General features: G+C 35.1%; 1 protein-coding gene across 1 annotated transcript in view; it reads right to left on the bottom strand.

Moving 5' to 3' along the window:
• NEK1 (NIMA related kinase 1) overlaps window positions 1-24,813 on the bottom strand; it is a 191,840-nt gene that overhangs the window by 90,900 nt on the left and 76,127 nt on the right. The window contains 1 exon segment of the mRNA XM_021698746.1: window positions 17,128-17,230. Within this exon segment, the coding sequence (XP_021554421.1) occupies window positions 17,128-17,230 (103 nt within the window).

Genomic DNA, 24,813 nt, shown 5'->3' with positions numbered 1-24,813 from the left:
TGGATGAGTCTATCTTGCAGCCCTCAGAAGGAACCTACCCTGTAGACATGCTGATCTTGGACTTTTACCCTCCAGAACTGTGAGCTAATAAATTTCTGCTGTTTAAGCTACTTGGTTTGTGGTATTTTGTTACAGCATCCCTAGAGGACTAATACACAGATAATGTATATAAAATACTTAACATAATGCCTGGCATACTAAGCTTTCAGTAAGCAGCTGCTGTTATTATTTGTTGGTTTAACTGTCTATTTATTGCTTATCTTACAAAATGTTGCTGGCACAAAACAGTCAATAAAGTTTGTGTAATATTAAATAAATGAATAAATGAAATGTTTAACACTTAACTTCACATTTTTAAGGCATTTTTCCATTAGTATAAGTAAATACAGAATGATTTAAGATGAGTTAATAAGAAATAACATTTCTCAAGGGAAATAATTCAGTTTTTCTAAGTTACTCAACAGAGGAAAACTGATAACCAAGAAAAATTCTTGCACATGTGTACCAAGAAACATATACAAGAATGTTCAAAGCAGAACTCATACCCAACTAAATAAATACCTGTCAGGAGAATTAATAACTGTGGTAATATCCACACAAAAAATATTATACAACTATACTCAACTACATGAATGAATCTTAGAAAAATAATGTTGAATGAAAAAAAACAAGTCCCAGTCTATATACAGTATAGTTTGTTTTTTTTAAAAAGATTTTATTTATTTGACAGAGAGAGAGCATGCACAAGCAGGCGGGAGCGGCAGGCAGAGGAAGAAGGAGAAGCAGGCTCCCTGCTGAGCCCGATGCAGACTCAATCCCAGGACCCTGAGATCATGACCTGAGCTGAAGGCAGATGCTTAACTGACTGAGCCACCCAGGCGTCCCTACACTATAATTTTTATAATGCTCTAAAGTAAAATAGAATACTACACTGTGTAGGTGCATATACATAGGTGGAAAAAAAAGTATTTTAAAAAATCCACAGTAATGATAAATTCAAAAATCAGGATAATGGGCACCTCTGGGAGAAGGCAGAAAAAAAGGTTAGGACATGAGATTGCAAACTACAGTTCACAGGCTAAATCCACTTTGCCACCTATTTTTGTATGGACCATAAGCTAAGAATGGTTTTTCATATTTTTAAATGGTGAAAAAAAATAAAGAGAATATTTCATGAACACATGTAAATTATAAGAAATTCAAATTTCAGTGTTCATAAATAAAGTTTTATTGGAACTCAGCCACACTCATTCATTTACAGTGTCTATGGTTACTTTCGTGTCACAATGCAGTTTGTAGTTATGACAGAGACCTTATGGCTAATAAAGCTTAAAATATTTATTATCCAGCCCTTCATAAAAAAACATTTGCCAATCCCTAGATTAGAGAGCAGTATATAGACTGAACTTATTAGTGCTCTACCCTCCTGAGTATTATATTTTGTTTCATAATTTACACATATATTACATATATTCTTTTCTTTGTACCAAACATTTTATTTTAGAAGGATAAGAGAATACTTTTTAGAGAACTGAAAAATTTTTTTAAATAAACAACTTAGTATTGAAGAACTAACTTGCTCTTACGATACTTTTTAAAAAGAATCAGCAAACTATAATACCCAGCTCACATCTAGCTTGCTGCCTGTTTTTGTGAATACAGTTTTTCTAGAACACAGCCACACCCATTTGTTTTGTAGGACACAATATGGACTGTAAGGCCTGAAATATTTACTACTTGCCCTTTTACAGAAAAAGTTTGTCTACACCTGCTCTACAAAATTATCATGTCTACAAGTTTTACCTAAATTAAAGCAAATACTAATATGAGATTTAAAAAGAAACAAAGAGCAATAGTAAAATAGCCAAAAGCATAATCTCCAAAGTCACACACTGGGCTTACATCCTGCCTCTGTATACTATGTGATCCTAGGCAGAGTACTAAGGACTCTGAGCTGGTTTCAAAACCTGTAACTTTGGAATAATAATTCCTATCCAAAGAATTATTGTCAGGATTAGACTCTCAGTTACTTTACTTTTTATTCATACTGTTTAGCAGAAAGCAAACCATTTGGTTTGCTTTCTGCTGAAGTCTTCCTTGTTAGTTTCCCTGACTTTTGAAGATTTCATTTTTTATTTTTTGAAAATTTCAGTGACCCAAACAGGGAAATTTTGAATTCATATACAAGCATATAAAATTATTTTGAAATCCACATTTTCTTTAAATTTCAACCGAAAAATTATTTATGTTCCAAATGCTTATAAGTCAGGGACTTCAATTTCCTTTTGCCACAGAAACAATGTTATAATTCATTATGATTTCCCAAAGCACTTAATAAAACATACTGAGCAAATAATTTACAGCAGTTTTCCAATACCAAAGGATTAATTTTTAAGACTCAGAACTTAATCTTAACTGTTCAGATTTGTTTATTTATAAAGTGATTTGTTAAAGTATCAGAAAACACTTACTAGGTTTGAGACCTGCATGTGTCACAACCTCTTTAAAACTGCTTCTCTTCATCAGAAAAATGGAGATTTTAAATGGTTATAAGGATAAACCACAGGATAAATGTATGTACATTTTCAAACTGTACAAATGGTGACTATTAATATTTATCAATAAATACTGCTGCCTTAAATCACTGATGTTAATTTTTTTTCTTGAAGAGTCAGAGTTATCATAAATATTCATTATTGTACTGTGCTCTAGGTATAGTTACATAAAGATTTAACTAGTTACAATGTTGAATTTGAGAAGTAAATAAGAGTCACAGCCCCAAATGACCACTATAAAATTAGTTCCTAGGTATTATTCCATCCCCACTTAACACCAGTTTCTATTCACATTCATCACATCAAGGTCTCTGTTGGTCAATCTCTCCCTGACTGTTGGATGTTATACAAAATGAATGACAATGGAAATTGCAAATTTTGCCAAAGATGAAGGATTTCATAAAGATGATGACAGTGATATTGTAAAATTGTTCAAATCAGATGCAAAATCATCTATACATATGACAGGACAAATTAAATAAAAGAAAACTGCAAAGAATTATAATGTTGATTCCTCAAAATATTTTGGTTATTAAAAAATTAAGAAATGATCTTTAGAAAACTGTCAAAGTCTCAGCCATTTTTATTTTTTATTTTTTAAAGATTTTATTTATTTGAGAGAGAGAGACAATGAGAGAGAGAGCATGAGAGAGGGGAGGGTCAGAGGGAGAAGCAGACTCCCCGCTGAGCAGGGAGCCCGATGCGGGACTCGATCCTAGGACTCCAGGATCACGACCTGAGCCCAAGGCAGTCGCTTAACCAACTGAGCCACCCAGGTGCCCTCAGCCATTTTTAAAAAGTGGTTCTCTTTTATATTATAAAAGTACATGTAAAATCATGAAGTGAAGGGTGCACCATCTTTCATCAATTCTAATATGAATAATTTTTAACATTTTAATATCTCTGAAATGGGGTACATCTTATAGTCAATGGCATCTTATACTCTGTTATAATCTCCTCAACTGTGGGCCAGAAATCAGTTGTAACATAAATATGTTATGCCTGAGTGATGTCTAAATTTTGTTAGTTTTTCTTTCTTGGTGTCATAACTGGACAACTGTAACCCCTTAAAGTTTTGATATAAGAAATCACTTATGGGCTTGTTCAAAAGGAAACATGACCCCTGCTAGTTGCTGAAAACCTTCCATTAATTTCTTTTAATAAGAACAAGAAAATGCTAGCAATAAAACTTGCAGACTGGTGTTAACTCCTTGAGAGAAAATCCAAGAGACAAAACTGGAGTACTCTTAAGAAATGCTGAAATCTCAATGCACTTGGTGTCATAGAGGATAATATTACTTGAGAAAACATGAACATCAACGACCCTAATTTAAAAAAGAAATGACGGGACACCTGGGTGGCTCAGTCAGTTAAGCGTCTGCCTTCAGCTTAGGTCATGATCCTGGGCTCCTGGGTTCACGTCAGTATCCTTGCTCAGTGGGGAGCCTGCTTCTCCCTCTGCCTGCCACTCCCCCTGCTTGCCTGCACGCGCGCTCTCTAATGAAAAAATCTTAAATAAATAAATAAATAAATAAGAAATGACCAGATATGAAAACAATGAATGGTGGATCACTACATCAAAAACTAATGATGTATTGTATAACAATAAATAAACATAATAAATAAAATTAACATAATAAAATAAAATTTTTTAAAAAATGACCAGAAAGTCAAATTATAAATGTGAAGTAGATTTAGGAATGAATACCTTTATCAGTTTATTTCATTCATATTTTCCTTTTTATGGACTCACAAGAATGACATAATTAAAATATAAATCTGAAAGTTATTTTATAAAAAAATATAAATCTAAAAGCAAGTACAAAAGTTAAGTAACAAAAAGTACTGTTATCAATTAAACTGGCAACACTTTTTCTCTTTTAGTCATACGTAAAATAATAATATGCCTTACAGTTGTATCTTGGATTTGATAAAACACATACAGTATTCATTACATAATTCTATCAGAAAAATTGCAATCCTCCCTAAATTAATTACTTTCAAATTAATATAGACTTAAATATAGCCAAAATTCTGATAAAAGTATATTTTTTATAGAAAAATAAATTTTTATTATATCTCAAGATGGAATAGGTAAAACAACAAAAGCCATGTCATTAAACATCCACAGATGTAGGAGTATTTCTTCACATGTCTCTTGAATGTATTTCCAGGTTCTCTTATTTATTTATTGTTTTGCTTTGTTTCAAGTTTTTATTTAAATTCTAGTTAGTTAACATATAGTATAATATTGGTTTCAGAAGCAGAATTTAGGGATTCATCACTTACATATAATACCCAAAACAATTTTTAAATTGTATTTTTCAAGGTAAAATCCCAACCAAACCTTTTTTTCACTCTTTACTCCAAATGTGGATCTCTATATTAGTTAGACTTACTTTAAGTGATCTTTTTCCAATATCAACAATGCTGGGCTAAGGAGAGTCTTCCTACATGACACAGGATTGAGTGACAGCACATAACACTATGAATGAGTGTTCCCACAGATTTCTGATTGTGTTTTCAAGGTAGACTCTGAAGTACTTCTTGAGATGTTACCATAGTCCTCTCCTACTCTCTCCTCCCTAAGCCTAATTATTAGAGCTGATAAACTCCTTTCTTAGGAAGATAAATGAAGGCCAGAAAAATCAGAAAGCTTTTTGTAAGCTTTATAACACACTGTACATAACAATGGTAATTATTTCTATAGTTAATCATCTTCCCCCTCACAGCAGGAAACCAATTTACTCTTCCCCACTGAATCTCTCCCACATCCTCTGCAATAGTGCCCAAGCCAACAAGGCAACAGAAAGGTACTATGAACTCTCTCTCCAAAAAGATAAGGGAGATGGGATATCTGGTAAAAAAAAAAATTGCTTTGGTACTGCTGAAGTTTAAGAGGTGAAGAAAGTAAGAGAGAGGGAAATCAAGAGCAGTAAGAAAGCCAAAGGATGGAAAATTTCAGCTAAGCTAAAGAAGTTTTCATTTACCCTCCAGGCAATAAAGAACCACTGAATAACTTTAAGCAAATGAGCAATGCATTCAATTTTGCTTTGGAAAGATCACTGTGGCAGCCAGCTCAAGTAAAAGATGCATTAGAAAGATCCAGGATTGGGCGCCTGGGTGGCTCAGATGGTTAAGCGTCTGCCTTCGGCTCAGGTCATGATCCCAGGGTCCTGGGATTGAGTCCCACATCCGGCTCCCGGCTCAGCGGGGAGCCTGCTTCTCCCTCTGACCCTCTCCCCTCTCATGCTGTTTCTCTCTCACTCGCTCTCTAAAAAATAAATAAAATCTTTAAAAAAAAAAAAAAGAAAGATCCAGGATTAGGGCGCCTGGGTGGCTCAGTCAGTTGAGTCTGCCTTCAGCTCAGGTCATGATCTCAGGGTCCTGGGATTGAGTCTTGCATCGGGCTCCTTGCTCAGTGGGGAGTCTGCCTCTCTCTCTACTCCTCCCCCCTGCTCATGATCTCTCTCTCTCAAATAAATGAATAAAACTTTAAAAAAGCAAATAAAGATCCAAGATTAGAAGTAAAGAGATGAAAAGAGTAGCAAGAGATGAGAATTTCAACTAGGGCAGAAATAATAAAAATAGAAATGAGGATACAAAATAATCAGAAGATAGAAAACATGTGATTTGGTCACTGATTGGATGGATATGAGTTGGGTGGGCCAGTGACATGAGGGATGATTCTAAAAGATCACTTGACTTCCCAGTAACTCAAACCAAAACCTCAAAGTCAAGCCATCTTTGATAGTGATTCTTTATAGTAAGATGGGGTAATACAGCAAGGGCATTAGGTTTGAAAATAATTAAATGCATTTAGTTTTGAACATACTAAGAATGAGTATCACAAAGCTCCAGTTCTGGGCAAGATGAAATGAGCACATGCTACCTCTCCTCTCCCACTGAATGGAATTATAAAATCTGGACAGAACATTTGAGGATTCTGAAAAGTAAATAGCAGCAGGCAAATTAGAGAACACCAAAACTCAAAGTACCACCACCAAGTATGTGGTGAGTCCGTAGTTTTTTTTTTAAACTATGGTATCTTCTGGCCTAAACCTAACTTTGGTCAAAAACCTGGAATTGAGCACTCTGGTGATGACAGGTTAAAAAAAGAAAGAAAGAAAGAAAGAACAGAAAAGAAACAAACTTCCAGTTCTGGCTTATGGAGCAGAGGGAACTCTTTGGAAAACTTAAGGAGAAAGTAAGGAGGAGAAAGGAGGAAATCTCCCTTTTTTTTTTTCTTTCTCTCTCCTTTTTAACTTTCTTTTGTGCTGTAGCCTGCAGGAAAACTCACTGCTGTGGTGGCAGCTGAGACAGCAATGGGGAGCTTATAGGAAGCAAACTCTGAAGGAGGAGAACTTTTGTCTGTGACACTTAAATGCCAAAAAGGCAGAGCCAAAACTTATTGCTTTTTTTCCCTCTCCCTTCTCCGTCATCACCCCCCTCCCCACCACCCTGGCTTCAGAGGTGATGAAATCCTAGATAGGAGGCTTATATCTAGAAGACTGAAAAGTAGAGCCCCAGGGAGTAGAAAAGCATCAAGTCAATGGCAGACTGGGCGGAGCTCAGGAAAATGACCTCCTAAATTGTTTATAAAGTCCTGGGCTTACTGATAACCTATGTATGTATGGATATAATCCTGTTCTGCACACCAAAGACTTTGAAAATAGAGCTAACAGCTAGACTTCTACCCAGATCTCAGACAGACCACACTGTAGGACGAATCTGAAGGGCACTATAAGACTTTGAGAAAATAAGTTAACCAGAACTGTAGGACACAACAGAAAAGTAGGAACTTGTAGCCTGGGCCTGATAGGTCAATCGTCTGCTAAAACAAATACAATCAACAATCTCTGTATGATTTAAATAAAATCCAGAGTAATACTGTAATATTCCAAATGTTCAGGATACAATCCAAAATTAGTCAGCACATGAATAACCACAAAAATCTCAATTTACTTGGGAATATACAAAAAGCAGATTATGATTAGAAGACACAGATGATATAATTACCTGACAAAAACAGTTTTCAAAAATTTTGTTTAGGGGCGCCTGGGTGGCTCAGTCGTTAAGCGTCTGCCTTCAGCTCAGGTCATGATCCCAGGGTCCTGGGATCGAGCCCCACATCGGGCTCCCTGCTCTGCGGGAAGCCTGCTTCTCCCTCTCCCACTCCCCCTGCTTGTGTTCCTGCTCTCGCTATGTCTCTCTCTGTCAAATAAATAAATAAAATCTTGAAAAAAAAAATTTTTTGTTTAAATTCTAGTTACTTAACATATAGTGTAATACTGGTTTCAGGAGTAGAATTTAGTGATTCATCACTTACATATAACACCCAGTGCTCATCATATGACAAAAAATTTTAAAGAAACTATTATAAAAGTGCTTGAAAAGTATCATGAACAGTGGTGAAAAAGGTTAAAATAGGAAGTATTAGCAAAGGAATAAAAGATAAAGAAAACCAAATGGAAACACAAGAAATGAAACATACAACTGCCAAAATAAAAAACACGCACTTGATGAGTCAAACAAGCAAAATGACAATGAAAGGGGCAAGAGTAAGAAAACCTGAAATCAGGATGAAATTATCCAATCTGAGTAACAGAAAAGAAACTGGAAAAAACTGAACAGAGCTTCACGAACTGTTGAAACAAGAACAAAGATCTAACATTCATGTCATCAGAGACCCAGAGAAGAAAAGAATACAGTGCTAAAAAAAAAAAAAAATACCTTTAGAAGCAATGGCTCAAAAATGGCATAAGGCATAAATCTACAAGTTCAAGAAACTTAGCAAACTACCAACAGAATAAACCCAAAGAAATCCATGCCAAAGACAATTTACAGTGCTGAAACTAAAGACAAGCAAAAAAAATTTTAAAGCATCCAGAGAAAAATAAGACATTACTTATAGGAGAAAAATAATTTGAGTGGGTGAGGATTTCTCCTTAAAAACTACATAGGACAGGGGCGCCTGGTGGCTCAGTTGTTAAGCATCTGCCTTTGGCTCAGGTCATGATCCTAGGGTCCTGGGATCGAGTCCCACATTGGGCTCCTGGTCCACGGGAAGCCTGCTTCTCCCTCTCCCACTCCCCCTGCTTGTGTTCCCTCTCTCGCTGTGTCTCGCTCTGTCAAATAAATAAATAAATAAATAAATAAAAACTACATAGGAGAAAGAGAAGTAACATGTTTTCAATGTTAAAAGAAATGAACTGTCAACCCAAAATACTACATCAGAAATAAGAAGATTTATAGCTAGCAGGCCTGATCCAAAAGAACTGCTAAAGGAATTTCTATAGACAGAAATGACTTAAGAAAACCTGGAACATTAGGAATGAAGGAATAGCAAGGGCAAGAAGGCCCTTAAGTAAACAGATGAAAGTGTGGGCTCTAAAGTCAGACTACAGAAATTTATTTTTTTAAAAGATTTTATTTATTTATTTGAGGGATAGGGAGAGAGAGAGAGTGAGCGAGCACACGAGCAGGGGCAGAAGGAAAAGGGGCAGAGGGAGAAGCAGACTCCCCACTGAACAGGGAGCCCAACATGGGGCTCAATCTCAGGACCCTAAGATCACAATCAGAGCCAAAGGCAGATGCCCAACTGAGCCACCCAGGCGCCCCCAGACTACAGAAATTTAGATACTTATTCTATCATTTAGCAGCTGTAAAGCTTGATCTAGTTAATTTCTTTATGCCTCAGTAGGATGTAAAATACGAATGTAAAAGAATCTACCTCAGAGAACTGTTGTGAGATCAGAAGTAATACAAGAACTTAGAACGACAACTAACATATAGCAAATACCCAATAAATAAGATGTTAACAATTAGTAGTATAACTATCAAATAGGATGGAATGGGAGAAAATACTTTTGAATAGAGGAAGTTCTGTCCTTCTCCGAGACTAGAGAAAACAAAGAAAAATTTGGTACAATTATAAATCTATAAGTTTAGGGGCAGAAAATGTGAGGAAATGTGGGCCTTGTAAGCCCAATTTTCTCTGTGAAATAATGATGAAATCATGATTATCTTCATAGAAAGATAAAGGGTAAAATTATTGAAGAAAATTTCCACAGTGGACAATGAGAGAGGCTACTGACCATGAAGATATAAAAGGATTGCTAGCAGGACTGACAGCTTGGCTGAAGCCAGAGACCAAAACCTGATCTGACATTAATCATCAGAACTTTAATTTCCCTCAGCAATGTTCAGAAGCCTGAATATAAAAATAGTCACTAGCTAAGTTACACATAATAAGGAGGGATATGCCAATTCAGAAAGAAGGGCTCCCTAGGAAGGACAGGCTAACCAATTATACATGTATACATATAAGTTTGTGAACTTAATTTTCACATTACTCCAACAAGTTTAAAGGCATCTCTTTCAGAAACTACACAAATGTCCATCAACTGAGGAATAAACAAATTGTGATACATCCACACAATGGAATATGACTCAATATGGAATAAAAAAGAACAAACTACTGATATATATCAACCTCAAAAAACTATATATTATGGGTGGGGGGATGGGTTAGCCCAGTGATGGGTATTAAGGAGGGCATGTATTGCATGGAGCACTGGGTGCTATATGAAAACAATGAATCATGGAACACTTCATCAAAAACTAATGATGTACTGTATGGTGACTAACATAATAAAATAAAATTTTAAAAAACTATATTATATAATTGATAGATTAATATAAAATCTTTACTTTTTAAAAATTTTTATTTAAGTAATCTCTACACCCAACATGGTACTCAAACTCATGATCCCTAGATCAAGAGTCACATGCTCTTCCCACTGAGCCAGAGAGGTGCCCCCTGCATAAGATTTTTAAAAAGACAAAACTGGGGGCACCTGGGTGGCTCAGTTGGTTGGGCGACTGCCTTCGGCTCGGGTCATGATCCCAAGGTCCTGGGATCGAGTCCCACGTCGGGCTCCCTGCTCAGCGGGAAGCCTGCTTCTCCCTCTCCCACTCCCCCTGCTTGTGTTCCCGCTCTCGCTGTGTCTCTCTCTGTCAAATAAATAAATAAAAATTTAAAAAAAAAAAAAATAAAATAAAAATAAAAATAAAAAGACAAAACTGGGGCACCCGGGTGGCTCAGTAGGTTGAGCGTCTGCCTTCAGCTCAGGTCATGATCTCCAGGTCCTGGGACTGAGCCCTGCGATGGGATTCCTGTTCAGCAGTGAGTCTGCTTCTCTCTCTCCCCCTTTCTGCCTCTCCCCACTGCTCATTCTCTCTCACAAATAAATAAAAATCTTAAATAAATAAATTAATTAAATAAATAAATAAAAATAAAAAGACAAAACTATAGTGACAGGAAGCACATCAGTTGTTTCCTATAGTTGGTGGCAGATTGACTCCAAAGGGACACCAAAAAACCCTCCCCCCAGTTTTATTGAAATATAATTACCACATAACATTGTACCAATTCAAGACGTACAACATAATGACCTGATATATGTATATATGAAAAAATAATTATCACAAGAAGGTTGGTTAGCATGAATCATCATATACAGTTACAAATCTTTTTTTAAAGATTTATTTATTTATTTATTTGACAGAGAGAGAGAGAGAGAGAGAGTGTGCACGCACAAGCAGGGGGAGTGGCAAGCAGAGGCAGAGGGAGAAGCAGGCTCCCCACAGAGCAGGGGGAGCCCGATGCGGGACTCGATCCAGGACCCCAGGATCATGACCTGAGCTGAAGGCAGTCATTTAACCAACTGAGCCACCCAGGTGCCCACAAATTTTGTTTTTCTTATTGTGAGATGAGAAAACTTAAGTGATGATGGGATAGTGCTATACCATGATTGTGGCAGTGGTTACATGACTACTTTGTCCATACTCATTGTGATATACACTTAAGAGTAGTGACTTTCATTGTATTTAAATTGCAACTATTAATAAAACCAATTTCTAAAAAAGTTCTTGTTTGAAGACCTGGGTAGAATATTGTCCTATCAAGCATGTTGATAAAGACAGCACTTAAAAGGAGCTCCTTCACCTAGCCTAGTCTACTGTCCCCAGATGTAGTCTCTAAAATTAAAGGCAAAGGGAGTATGATAGGCAGAATTTTAAAAGCTCCAAGGTTTCTTGTTACCCTTACTGCTCCACCAGGCTTACAAATGCTATATAATCCCCAGCACTTTATATATGATGGATTTTATCTACACAATTAGGTGATGTTAAATGGGATGACTGACATTAAAATAGAGACATTATCCAGTGGGCCTGACCAATCACATGAGCCATTTATTTGTTTACATATTTATTCATCGATAGGAGATATTTGTGAGCTATTTCTTTTTTTTTAAACTGAAGTAATGTTGACATACAATATTATATTAGTTTCAGGTGTACAACTGAGTGATTCAGCATCTATTTCCATTACAAAATGATCCTACAGTAAGTCTAGTTACTATCTGTCACTATAAATACTTACTACAACATGACTGACTATAAATCCTATGCTCTAATTTATATCCCCATCACTTATTTATTTTATAACTGGAAGTTTGTACCACTTAATCCCCTTCACCTATTTTGTTCATCCTCTCACCCTTTGCCCCTCTGGCAGCCACCAATTTGTTCTCTGTATTTATGAGACCATTTCTACTTTGTTTTTTAGATTCCATATTTAAATGAAGTCATACAGTTTATTGTCTTTCCCTAACTTATTTCACTTAGCATAACATCTTCTGGGTCTATCCATGTTAAGATTTCATTATTTTACATGGCTGAGTAGTATTCCTATGAGTGTGCATGTATGTGTGTGTGCATGCGCATGTATGTGTGTGTGTGTACACACATACAATATCTTCTTTATTCATTCATCTATCAATGGATACTTAGGTTGCTTCCATATCTTGGCTATTGTAAATAACGCTGCAATAAAGACAGGGGTGCATATATCTTTTCGAATTAGTATCTTTGTTTATTTTGGGTAAATAACCAGAAATGGAAATGCTAAGTCAGCTGGTATTTCTATTTTTAATTTTATGAGGAACTTCCATACTATTTTCCACAGTGGCTGCACCAATTTACATTACTGCTCAGAGCACAAGGGCTCTCTTTCCTCCATGTCCTCACCAACACTATTTCTTATTTTGATACTAGCCATTTATTTTGACAGGTGTGAAGTGGTATCACATGAGCTCTTTAATATCAGAGTTTTCTCCTGCTGGGTGTAGAAGTGGAAGTCAGGAATTTGAAGCATGGGAGGGGTTTGATGCACAAAAAGTTATCTGTTGCTGAGATGAAGGGGGCCACATGGCAAAGACCTGACAGTGGTCTCTTAGAAATGAGATGGACCCCTGGTCAAAAGCTAGTCAGACAATGAAGACCTCAATCCTTTAACAGCAAGAAAAAGAATTCTACCAACACTCTAAGCAGTGAAGAAGATCTTGCCCTACTTGAGCCTCAGATAAGGACACAGATGGCTGACACCATGATTTTAGCTTTATGAAACCATGAGCTGAGGATCCAGTTAAAACATGTCAGATTCCTGATCACAGAAACTGTAATAAATTTGTGTTGCTTTAAGCTACTAAGTTTATGGTAATTTGTTACACAGCAATATAAAACTAATACAGAGAGGCAAACTTTAAATAGTACCTCTATCTCATTATAAAAAAGTTCTAACTTCAAACTTAAAATCTGTGAGGCCTTCCCAACAGTTAACTTTAGCTCTCACTTCTATTCATTGCCTCACATTACTAGTGTATATATTCTTATTCAACATTAAGATGATAAATTACTCTAGAGACAAACTACATCTGAGTAAGCTTTAATTAAGTAACCTTTAATTAATTAACCTACTACCCCAAAAATGTTTAACTGCCTTGTTTTTAAATTAGCAGATAGACAAAACTTAATATATGATGCAATACCCAATATAAAATAGAAAAATAGAAATTCTTCACTCTTACCCACATCTTTCTAAGGTAAAGTTTTATGTATACACTTAGTCATCTAGGGAATGAAGAAATTCTGTATAGTTTAACAAAATGAATCTTGGAAGGTCATATAAAAAATCAGTCAAAATGCACTGCTGATCTCTAAGTATTTAAGGTTTTTTTTTAATGATAAGAAAATAAAAATACTAAATTCTGGGGGCGCCTGGGTGGCTCAGTCATTAAGGATCAGCCTTCAGCTCAGTTCATGATCCCAGGGTCCTGGCACAGAGCCCTGCATCAGGCTCCCCACTCCACAGGAAGCCTGCTTCTCCCTCTCCCACTCCCGCTGCTTGTGCTCCCTCTCTCGCTGTGTCTCTCTCTGTCAAAAAAATAAATAAATAAAATCTTTAAAAAAAAATACTAAATTCTGTTTGTAAGATGGCAACATGACACTATTGCTTCCCTTCTTGCAAAATCCTAGAAGAAAGTTGTTACATATCAGCACTCAAAAACAAGCAAAACTCTTGGTAGTCCCAAGTACATAAGGAACCCAGAGATAAAGAAAAGTATACAAAATCAGTTTTAAGTGAGAAATTTCCCTAGCAAAAGCATGTCAGAAAGAATACTATCACAGAAGATGTGAGCAGCATTAAGCATGCTCTCAGACTTGTTGGAAGCTAAGAACATGAGAAGGTCTAGGAGCAGACAACAGTGGTTGCAGTAAGAGGATTACCTCCATTGCATTACTCATCTCCACAAGCCAGAAAGCAGTTTGTTACCTTCAGATAGGAGTGACCAGAGAGGGCGTAGTGGTAAAAGACAGGCTAATCCTCTGAATGACTGGTTATAATGAAGAAGAATGAGAGTCTCCTTAGCCCAGAAAATAAACTGTTGAGGTATTTGCCTAACAGAATATCAATACAAGTTCCATCCATTCTCTACTCCCACTGAAAACTGTGCAGGAGACAGGTCAGTAACACTCTCCCATCTCACCAGGAGGTCACTCAAACAAAGGTAATGAGCAATAAAATAGCCACTCCCAAATATGAATACTGTCAAGAACACCAAGGTTTGACGAATGCCAACACTGTGAAATAAGAGAACTCAAAAACGGAGGAAACCAGTAATAGCACACTAAAAACAAGATTTTGCAATAACTGTAGTATTATCAGAAAAATGAGAATATGATTAAGGAGATTTAGGGGAAAACAAATTACATTTCATGGACATGAAAACACAAGTTTCTAAATCAAAAGAAGAAACTCATTAGGTGGGCTGAACTGTAGAGTAGACAACACTTAAGACTATATTAGTGAGCTAAAAACCAGGCCTAGGAATATTTCTAAAATATAGCAGTAAGAGAGAAAGGGATAAAAAGGATGAGAAAGGGATAAAAAGGGTGAAACAGAAGTACAGACAAAAGGACATTTGATGAAAGTTCCAATCTATCCCTCTAATAGGCATTCTCTTAAGGAGAAAAAGGAAAAGAAGCAGTAGCTGAAGCAATGGGGCCAAATTAGTTCTAGACTTAAGGCTGTTCTGGATCTGCCTTAGAACTTAAAAGCAAACTCCGAAAGACTCAAAACCATTTCCTAGTTACTTAACTGCATCCCAGAATAAAGCCCCAACATACTTAAATATGAAAAAATCCAAAATTTTTATACACACACACAATACCTGGCATCCAATCATAAATTACGAGGTATGTGAAGAAGTAGGAAAAGACTGCAATGAAGAGAAAAATCAATCAGAAATGACAAAGATAACAGAATTATTAAAGGTCATTAAAACAGCTATTATCTTCAAATTCAAGAATGTAGAGAAAAACATAAACATTATAAAGGGAGAAATGGAAAGTATAAAAATGACCCAAATAAACTTTAAGAAATAAAAAATACAAGATGAAAAAATTTTCTGAGATTAAAAAGAAATACAACGTCTGCATGGGATTAATAGATTAGACAAAGCAGAAGACAAGATTAATGAACCTGAAGATACAGAAATAAAAGCTATCCAAAATAAAAAATAGAAAATAGAGTGAAAAAAAATGAACGGACCCTCAATGAGCTGTTGAGAGAGCATCACATGGTCTAGTGAATGGGTACTGAGAGTCTCAGAATCAAAGAGAGAGAACAGAAAAATATTTTTTAATAAATAGATGAAATTCTTCCAAACTTGATGAAAATTGTAAATCCACAGATCCAAGAAACTCAGTGAATCCCAACAAAATAAACATGAAGAAAACTACACTAAGCTACACTGTAATCAAACTGTTTCCAGTGATAAAATGTTAAAAGTCAGTAGAGAAAAAAGACATATTACATATATAGGAAAAAGATAAGAATGACAGTGAACTTCTTATCAGAAACAGACATGCCAGAAGATAACTAGAGAAACATCTTTAAAGTACAGAAAGAAAAAAATCTCAACCTATAATATTACACTCACCAAAAATATTTTTCAAAAAAGAAGGCAAAATAATTTTTCAGGCATACAAATGCTAAGCATATTCACCAACTGACCACTACTACAACTTATCATTTAAGCATGAGGACAAAATAAAGACAATTCCCAACATATCTTGGGAAGTTTCTGTCCAAAAGAATTGCCAGAGAATATTCTCCATCATAAAGAAAAATAAAGTGAGGGCAGAATAGTAGAATGTAATGATGAGGAAAGAAATATATAAATCTTGACAAGTCTAATAATTGTTTTAAAATATTTTAAATTAAAATCTAACTAAAATTCCAGATGCTATTAACTTTGGAGATATGGGGTAAGAGAAAACACAGGAGGTTCTCTTCTACTATCTACAGGAAGGATACAAATACAGATTAATTCCAAAATTAGAAAAACAAATTCATGCGTTAAAAATATAAAGGGTAACCATTAAAAAATATAAGTATATTTTGATGACATTATTTCAAAGAAAAATATCCTCAATTGAAATAATTAACTCACAAAGATACCACTTATGAACTTATAGTAGTTATAAATGTAATCCAAGTACACTACCATATAATTGACCTATTTTCTATCTTAGCAGGATGCTTCATGGTGTGGTGTGCTGATAGAAACAATCATCAGTTGTTCTGTGGACAAAAGGTCAAAAGGCATTTGTGCACCTTTACAAGTCAAAACTATTAAGTTTTAACTACTAAAATGATTATCTAAAAACTGTTAATATCTTCTTGGATACATGACTTAATTAAGTTAGCTGGCATAATGGAGGTTTTAATATACTTTTGCTTCTAATGTTTGTTTGAGAAAATACATAGTTACACTTATATTTATCAAAATGTTTCCCATTTTTCTTTTAAAATTCTTTGCTACTTAAAAGTATTTAAAACCAAAAGCATGTATGAAAAAACAAACCTAGCAATGTAAAAACTCATTTGTTTTAATATAAATATCTAGGTTGCTTTATCTACTTCTCTTTTTAAAGGAAGATTACAGCTATGAACTTACTCCTAATTAACCAAATCATTGATAGAATTTCACCTTGGTATAAGATATGGCAGAAGACATATGGTAGACATTATCACAACTTTATACTCTGTAAAGTTTAGAGTAAATGTTCGTAAAGATTTAGAATTCATTTATACCTACCTTGTTCCAGACCTTCACTTTGAATATTAATATGTTCAAAATCTCAAAAAAAAAAATCGTACCATATGTCCTTCAGCTCGAGCTTTATTTTGCCGTGCTTCCCGTTTTCGTTGTAGGAACTCTTCTACTTGTTTAGCTCTTTCCACAGCTAGCTGCCCCTTTTGCCTGAGTAATTTGGACAAATAGCAAAGTCAGAAATTCTGAACATTAAGTATTTCAAAAAGTTAAAAATTAGACTTATTCTAAATGTTTTCTTTGTTGCAGAATATGAAATAAAACCTTCCCCTGTAATGAAAAAATAGCTACATATTTTACTACTACCTAAATCACATTCTTCACTATTTTAAATAGAAGTAAAATCTATACTACTACTCCAAATCTTATCAAGAAGGTTTCTCTCACATTTATTATTTTGGACTATATTTAATTATAGAAGAATCTCAATAGTTTCCCAGTAGTGAAACTTATCTCAGAACTCTGTACCAAATATATCTAAGAACCTTCTTTAAACAGCATTGAAGTAAAATTAATGCAGTACAGTAGCAATTTCAAAACTGAAATACAAATTCAAAAATGAATAAAAAGTTTGTGAGTTTTCAAAATACAGTTAAAAAGCAATGTCTAAATTCCTTGAGTATCACAACTATTAAAAAGTAAAATGCACAGGTTATATTTCTGTATCTTTCTCTGACAATTATAAAAGAATGTAAACATGTTGAGTTTAGACTACAAATAAAAAAAATAAGGGCACCTGGCTGGTTCAGTTGGTTAAGCATCGACTCTTGATTTCTGCTCAGGTCATGATCTCAGGGTTGTGAGACTGAGGCCTGAGTCGGGCTCTGCACTGGGTGTGGAGCTTGCTTAAGATTCCCTCTACCCCTCTCCCTCTGAGCCTCCCATCCCTGCTGGCATGTGCTCCCTCTCTCTAAAAATTTTTTTAAAATTTTAAAAATTTAGGTTTTAGTTTAAAATATATATATAAACATTTGCTGAACATCTAATATATACTATACCTGTTCTATTGTACCTAATATATATTGTGCCTTTTACATATTATGCCTGCCTGTTAATATATTTTGAAAGATACAAAAATAAATAAAACCCAGCCCCAACAATCAGAGAACTCATAGCATAATATCAACTGCAGTTAATTTTGGAGGTGAGTTAAAAAGATGAACAAGTGATTGGCTGTGCTTCCACTCAGATTTTGGCTACTAAGGCACACAAACTTGCTACAGCCTCTCTTTAAGATCATAACTATGTTCTGAATAATACATGAAGTAATGTCTTTCCTGTCTTCCAAAAGATTTAAACACTTCCTGATTTCCATCATTGGAATTTTCTAAGATTAGATAATTCCAATAACTGGTTAAGAGCCTTTTATTATGACTGTCAGGTGTATGTAGGTAGCTAACTCTTAATCTAGTTCCACATCACCAAATTCAGAAATGTACTTCATAACCCATGGTAGTTTGAGTAGATTAAGAACAATGAATAAGAAATTTGTTTATGCCTCTGTAGTGCACATGTGCTATCCTCTAGTGGTCATACTATGCACCATATAATTATGAGATTAATATCTAGTCTGGATGCAACATACCTCCCTGCATATATCCAGGCAAGGCTGTATCCTAGTCAGCTATAGTCCCTTTATAGAAGGTTGGGCCTGAAGAGGGCCCATAAACTTTAAGAGGATATGACACTCAGACATGTAATCTGAAGCTGCATGTCTACGGGTAAGGCTCTTTTGGGGGGGGTCCTGGAAGCTTACACCACCACTTACAACTAAATAAAATTGCTGATCTCTCTGCTTTGTATCCTGACTGCATCTCTGACCTTTATAAAAGTAAAACATGTTTCATTTCCCATCCTAAGATACTATGTCCAATGTTTGTCAGTCTAAACCTCCAACTGACATATGTTAATACAACAGCTGCACAGAATTATTTTAGTAAAACCTGGTCATATATATAATGGTTTTAACTTATAGATTTTCATACCATTTAAATATATAAAGTACTCCTGTTCTATTTATTTATATGATTTATAGGTTTAGCTTCACTGAATAGTCTTTTCCTAAGCTGGTTTAAATAAGCAGGTTTACATAAATCACTGCTTTCAATCACAAACTTAAAACCTGTAGTGATTTTTGCTTAACATTATTATTTCCTTTCGCCTCTCATTTATTAAACAAATACTTATTAAGTGTCAACTCTTTGCCAGTATTATACTATATCTGTCTTTGAAGATGTAAAGATGTATAAAACAGAGTTCCAAAAATGCAAGGTTGATTCAATATACAAAAATGAGAGTAATGAATCTTATTAATAGAAGGACAAAATCAGTTTAATTAATTCTATGACCCCTCATAACACTTAAAAACCTATAAGTAAACTGTCTTTATTTTTCACATTTGTTTACTACTTCATATACACTAAAATAAGAACACATACTTGTATTCTTATTCCTCTCTAAAACAGTAAAACTGCTAACCTATTGGCACAAACTGTTCATGCTACCTTCACAGAAATAAACCAGAAATAGTCAATTTATTCAATGGTCATTTTCTTCCTTAAACATTATTAAGAATTCATAGCACATACTATTTTAGACAAATTAAACACTCTATCTTCTCCATCTTTTGAGTTCCAAAATTATTCCACTTAAAATCAGTAAAACAGGGCGCCTGGGTGGCTCAGTTGGTTGAGCAACTGCCTTCGGCTCAGGTCATGATCCTGGAGTCCCGCGATCAAGTCCCATATCGGGCTCCTTGCTTAGCAGGGGGTCTGCTTCTCCCTCTGACCCTCCCCCCTCTCATGTGCTCTCTCTCTCTCATTCTCTCTCTCAAATAAATAAATAAAATCTTTAAAAAAAAATCAGTAAAACAATAATCTAGATTAATAATAAAGTAATAACATAAACACTATATAAACCACAATTACTATATAAATATATAAACCTAAGAAATTAGGAATTAGCAAAGTAAAATACAGAGCCATTAAAATGAGTTAAAAAGAAGTAATTATTCTAAGACAACCCCTTTTTTCATCCTGAAAAGAGAGGGGGGGGAAAAAAAGGAGTAAGTTCTTCCCTTTCCTTTTCTTATTACAAAGGCATGAATAAGTGCCAACATCTGGGTAGGTTACTTCACATCCATGGCTCAGATCCTTTACAGGTAAGGGATATTTAAAAATTTTGAAGGATGATTATGGGTGATTAAGAGGTAAAAACAACACAAAAATAAGTAGCAATCCAGGTAGAAAAAATAATCTGAGAAATAAAAAATGAGTCAATATGGTTTAAGGTAGAAGAGCTGGAGTGGTATAGAGTTAAGGAGATGAGAAAAGAATGTAGGGGGTTTACTCATTAAGCTTCCTCCTCTGTTTAAGTGGCATAAGGTCGATCTGATGGAATGGAACTGCTGTCAGCTTTACCCAAATTAAATGATGCAATAGAAAGAAAAAGACTTGGAAAAATAAAAGCACCTATAAAACGTAAGTGTTAAGAGGCACTCAATAGTTTTATAAAATGGTCTTACGTGGCTCAGGCTCTAATATTAAAAAACTAATTGAAAGTAAGTTCATCAGCTGCAACAGTGTACCACTCTGATGGGGGATGCTGATAAGGGGGAAGGCCTTGTAAATGTGGGGACAGAGATAATAGATGGGAAATCTCTGTACCTTCTCTCTCAGTTTTGCTGTAAACCTAAAATTGCTCTAAAAGAAGTCTTAAAGAAAAAGCTAATTGAAGAGGCGTGTTAACACAGATACAAGCAAAGTCAGACTGGCCAGAGTTATTGATAATAAGGGAAGAGGAAAAATAGGTAAAGCCATAAAGAGGGGAGCAGGCAAATAGGGGCGATCCAAAATATAAGAAAAGAGAATTTGAAAGAGTGAGTTGACCATAAATACCAATTTGCTGATTCAGTTTGAATTAGGGAAAAGAACTGACCAGAAAAGACAATGACATACAAATTACAATAAAACCAATTATTATGACAGTGTGGAGAAAATGTTCTTTAATGCCAATGGCCACTAAAATGTACAAGACAAAAGAATCATAGTATTTAAATGGGAGGAGACCTTAAGTACTAACTAGTCTAACTTCTTGATGAATAAAGCATTCCTCTATTCCCATCTGGATATACCTGACACATGGTCATTCAAACCTCTAGTTTAATAGCTTCAGTTTGAGGACATTCATTAAATCCCACGACAGGCCAGCCACTGAACAGCCCTCATATTGGGCTAAAATCAGTTTCTCAACTTCTCCGAGTCATAATAATTCTACATGGTGGAAATATATATAAGTCTAATTTCTCTTTTACATGAAAAGCCATCCAATTTTTCTAGGCTTGCTCCTTTAAGCATGCTTTCTTTAATGGAGGCTAAATTCTCCCAGCTTCTTTAATTTTCCTAATAAATTGTTTTAATCCTCACTAAAGTCAATATGGCACAACAGTCAAGTGAGTGAACTTTGGAAACAAACTGTCCACTTTCGACTTCTGGTTTTACCAATAAATAGTTACGTGGCCTTCAACAAATTATTTGTTTATGCAGTACCTCAATTTCTTAATCTGTAAAACAGGGAAAATTTTAATACCTGCCCCATGGCATTGGTGATAAATAAATGAGTTAATACTATGGTCAATTCCCATTATTCAGAGTAGTCATGTTCTGTAAGGTCACCATGAACACTGAATTAGCCAATACTGAACCACCACCCCTAGGAAAAATACAGGGTTATGTTCCTACGAGCCTCTTGTTACAATATCTTCCACAATGGATTGATATATAACACTGTTTTATGTGTGTTTCTATTTAAAGACGCCTTATTTAATGTATATAGCCTGAACTCTCGTCTCGGCCAACAACACGGGCAACAACACTCTTTCTCACAATGGAGCAAAGCTTATTTGACACAAATATTTTCTCCATGAGATACATCACAGCCTTCCTGCACTTAAGAACATCAGACAGCACTTCAGTGCTGTTTGAGGGCCATTTTAATCAGTGAAATCACCAAGATGATGCACAAAAATGCAAAGTTCGGTAATAAATACACCACTAAAACTACATTTGTTTATGAGCGCTGAAACAAGAAAGCAAAGCATCGCCTTTTCAAACTCAGATTGGAATACATGCACCAGACAACTCAAAATTTTTTGCTGCTCTGTACACATCCACAAATGTCCATGAAAGCACTGGGAGTACTGATTGTGGGGTTGTATATAAATTTTAGCAAGTAGTCAAATTCATAAACACACACTCCACAAATAATGTGAATTGTCTATATATGTAAATTACTTCAAACTGGTCTTGGCAGAAAGTGCCCAACTAAATATTAGCTCCTATTTTTATTATCATTATCATCATCTTCATAAATTGCTATTCTTATAGGTGCCTAGTTTATCAATATCCTTTTACATAACCAGTATAGAATATAGTGAAAACTTCACCTCCTCTACTACTTTAATTTCATATTTTATATTTTTAAAAAACTTCTTTAGCTCCTAAAAAGCTACTGGTACTGGCCAGAGCGTAATAAAATGGGCACTATCACATATTGTTAGACTGAACATAAATTGGTACAGTTTTTCCAAACAGAAATTTAGTTATATTTAGTTAATAATATTTAGTTAGTTATATTTAGCTAATATTTAGTTAATATTTAGTTAATAAATACATACAGTTAAATAAATTTAATATATTAATATTTCTTTCTAGAATCTTCACCAAGAACATAACTGACCAACTTCTGTAATCCAATAATTGTACTTCTAAGATTTTATTATACAGAAATGAACAAAAAATAAAATTTGGCAAAAAAAATTCCAAAAAAATTAAAAATTACAAACAATGGATTACAGTAGGAGATTTGTTACATAAATTATGGTAATTCAGGCCCTGGAATTGTACAGAGACATCAAAATTCCCTTGAAAACAATTTTAGCATGGGAAATGTTATGGTAAAAATGTTAAATAAAAATTGATTAAAAAAAAAAACCCCAACCAGAAACAAATTTGTACATACAATTTGGTCTCCACTAACTAAACAAAAAAATACAAAGAAAACGGACCCAAGTCTTCACAGGAACTGCCTCTGTAGAGATAAGTAGTGACTTCCATTCCTGCTTCTAACACCCTCCATATGCTTCATAATTTTTCTGAAACTAACCTGTATCACTCTGGCAAGCAGAAAAACAAGACAAAAAACCCACTTATAACTTTCCTTTGGGGTTTCTTTTTCCATGAACAAAAGGGAGAGAAAAGAGGTATGAATGTTTGCTTAAGAAACTGTGGAAAGAGCCGAGATGCCCTTCAACAGATGAATGGATAAAGAAGATGTGGTCCATATATACGATGGAATATTACTCAGCCATCAGAAAGGATGAATAGCCAACTTTTACATCAACATGGATGGGACTGGAGGAGATTATGCTAAGTGAAATAAGTCAAGCAGAGAAAGTCAATTTTCATATGGTTTCACTTATTTGTGGAACAAAAGGAATAGCATGGAGGACATTAGGAGAAGGAAGGGAAAAATGAAGGGGGGGATGAACCATGAGAGACTATGGACTCTGAGAAACAAACTGAGGGTTTTAGAGGGCAGGAGGGTGGGGGGATAGGTTAGCCCGGTGATGGGTATTAAGGAAGGCACGTACTGCATGGAGCAGTGGGTGTTATATGAAAACAATGAATCGTGGATCACTACATCAAAACACTAATGATGTATTGTATGGTGACTAATATAACATAATTAAATTAAATTAAATTTAAAAAAAAGAATCCTATGTGAGGGTGCCTGGGTAGTTCAGTCAGTTAAGCATCTGCCTTCTGCTCAGGTCATGATCTTGGGATCCTGGGATGGAGCCCCATGTTGGGATCCCTGGTCAGCAGGGAGTCTGCTTCTCCCTCTCCCTCTCCCCACCTGCCACTCGTGCTCTTTCTCTCTCTCTCTCAAATAAATAAATAAAATATTTTTTAAAAAACCCAACTCAAGGTCATGATCCCAGGGTCCTGGGATGGAGCCTGTTTCTCCCTCTCCCTCTACCACTCCCCCTGCTTGTGTTCTCTCTCAAATTAATAAAATCATAAAGGAAAAAAAAAAAAGAATCCTATGTGAAAGGGAGATGACAAGGTACTTAGCTTCTAGCATTTTTAAAATAGGAAATAGGTGAGTACTCTTGAACTCAGCAAGGGAACTTCAGAATGAGAAGGGAAAAAAAAAGAATAAATGCTTTTGAGTAAAGCAAAACATTGAGGAGCAAAGATAATAGCTTAAGTTTGAGGGGGCTGTAAAAGTTGTTGATCATGACAGTGGAAAAGGACTACAGCATAATATGAAACAATGAGTATTATGAAGCATGGAATTCGGAGAATATCATACACACAGCAGTTAAATCTTTTCCTTACCAATGATTACTAGTTATAAAAGATAAGCGTATTTATATTCTTATAACACAATATAATTATACTAGGTTCAAGGCTTTTCTACTGATTTTCTTTTCATTTACAAGGAGTTTGCAGGAGAGAAGCATATCTTTGATACATGTTTTAAACTTGCTTCTTTTTCCCTAATTTAACCTACTGTGAATATATACTCCACCAGGATCTGAAATTAAGAGAAATAAACTTGACTGCTCAGTATTAAATTGTAAAATCAACACACTTAAAAAGAAAAAAAGAAAGGAGCTGTAAACCTAATGAGACAGAATGGCTTGCTGACAAAGGCAAGGTTTTGTTGAG

The sequence above is a fragment of the Neomonachus schauinslandi genome, chromosome 2, assembly GCF_002201575.2.
Source record: "Neomonachus schauinslandi chromosome 2, ASM220157v2, whole genome shotgun sequence".
Classification (NCBI taxonomy): Eukaryota; Metazoa; Chordata; class Mammalia; order Carnivora; family Phocidae; genus Neomonachus; species Neomonachus schauinslandi.
The sequence above is the reverse complement of the archived record's forward strand: the minus strand, read 5'-3'. Positions and strand labels throughout refer to the sequence as shown.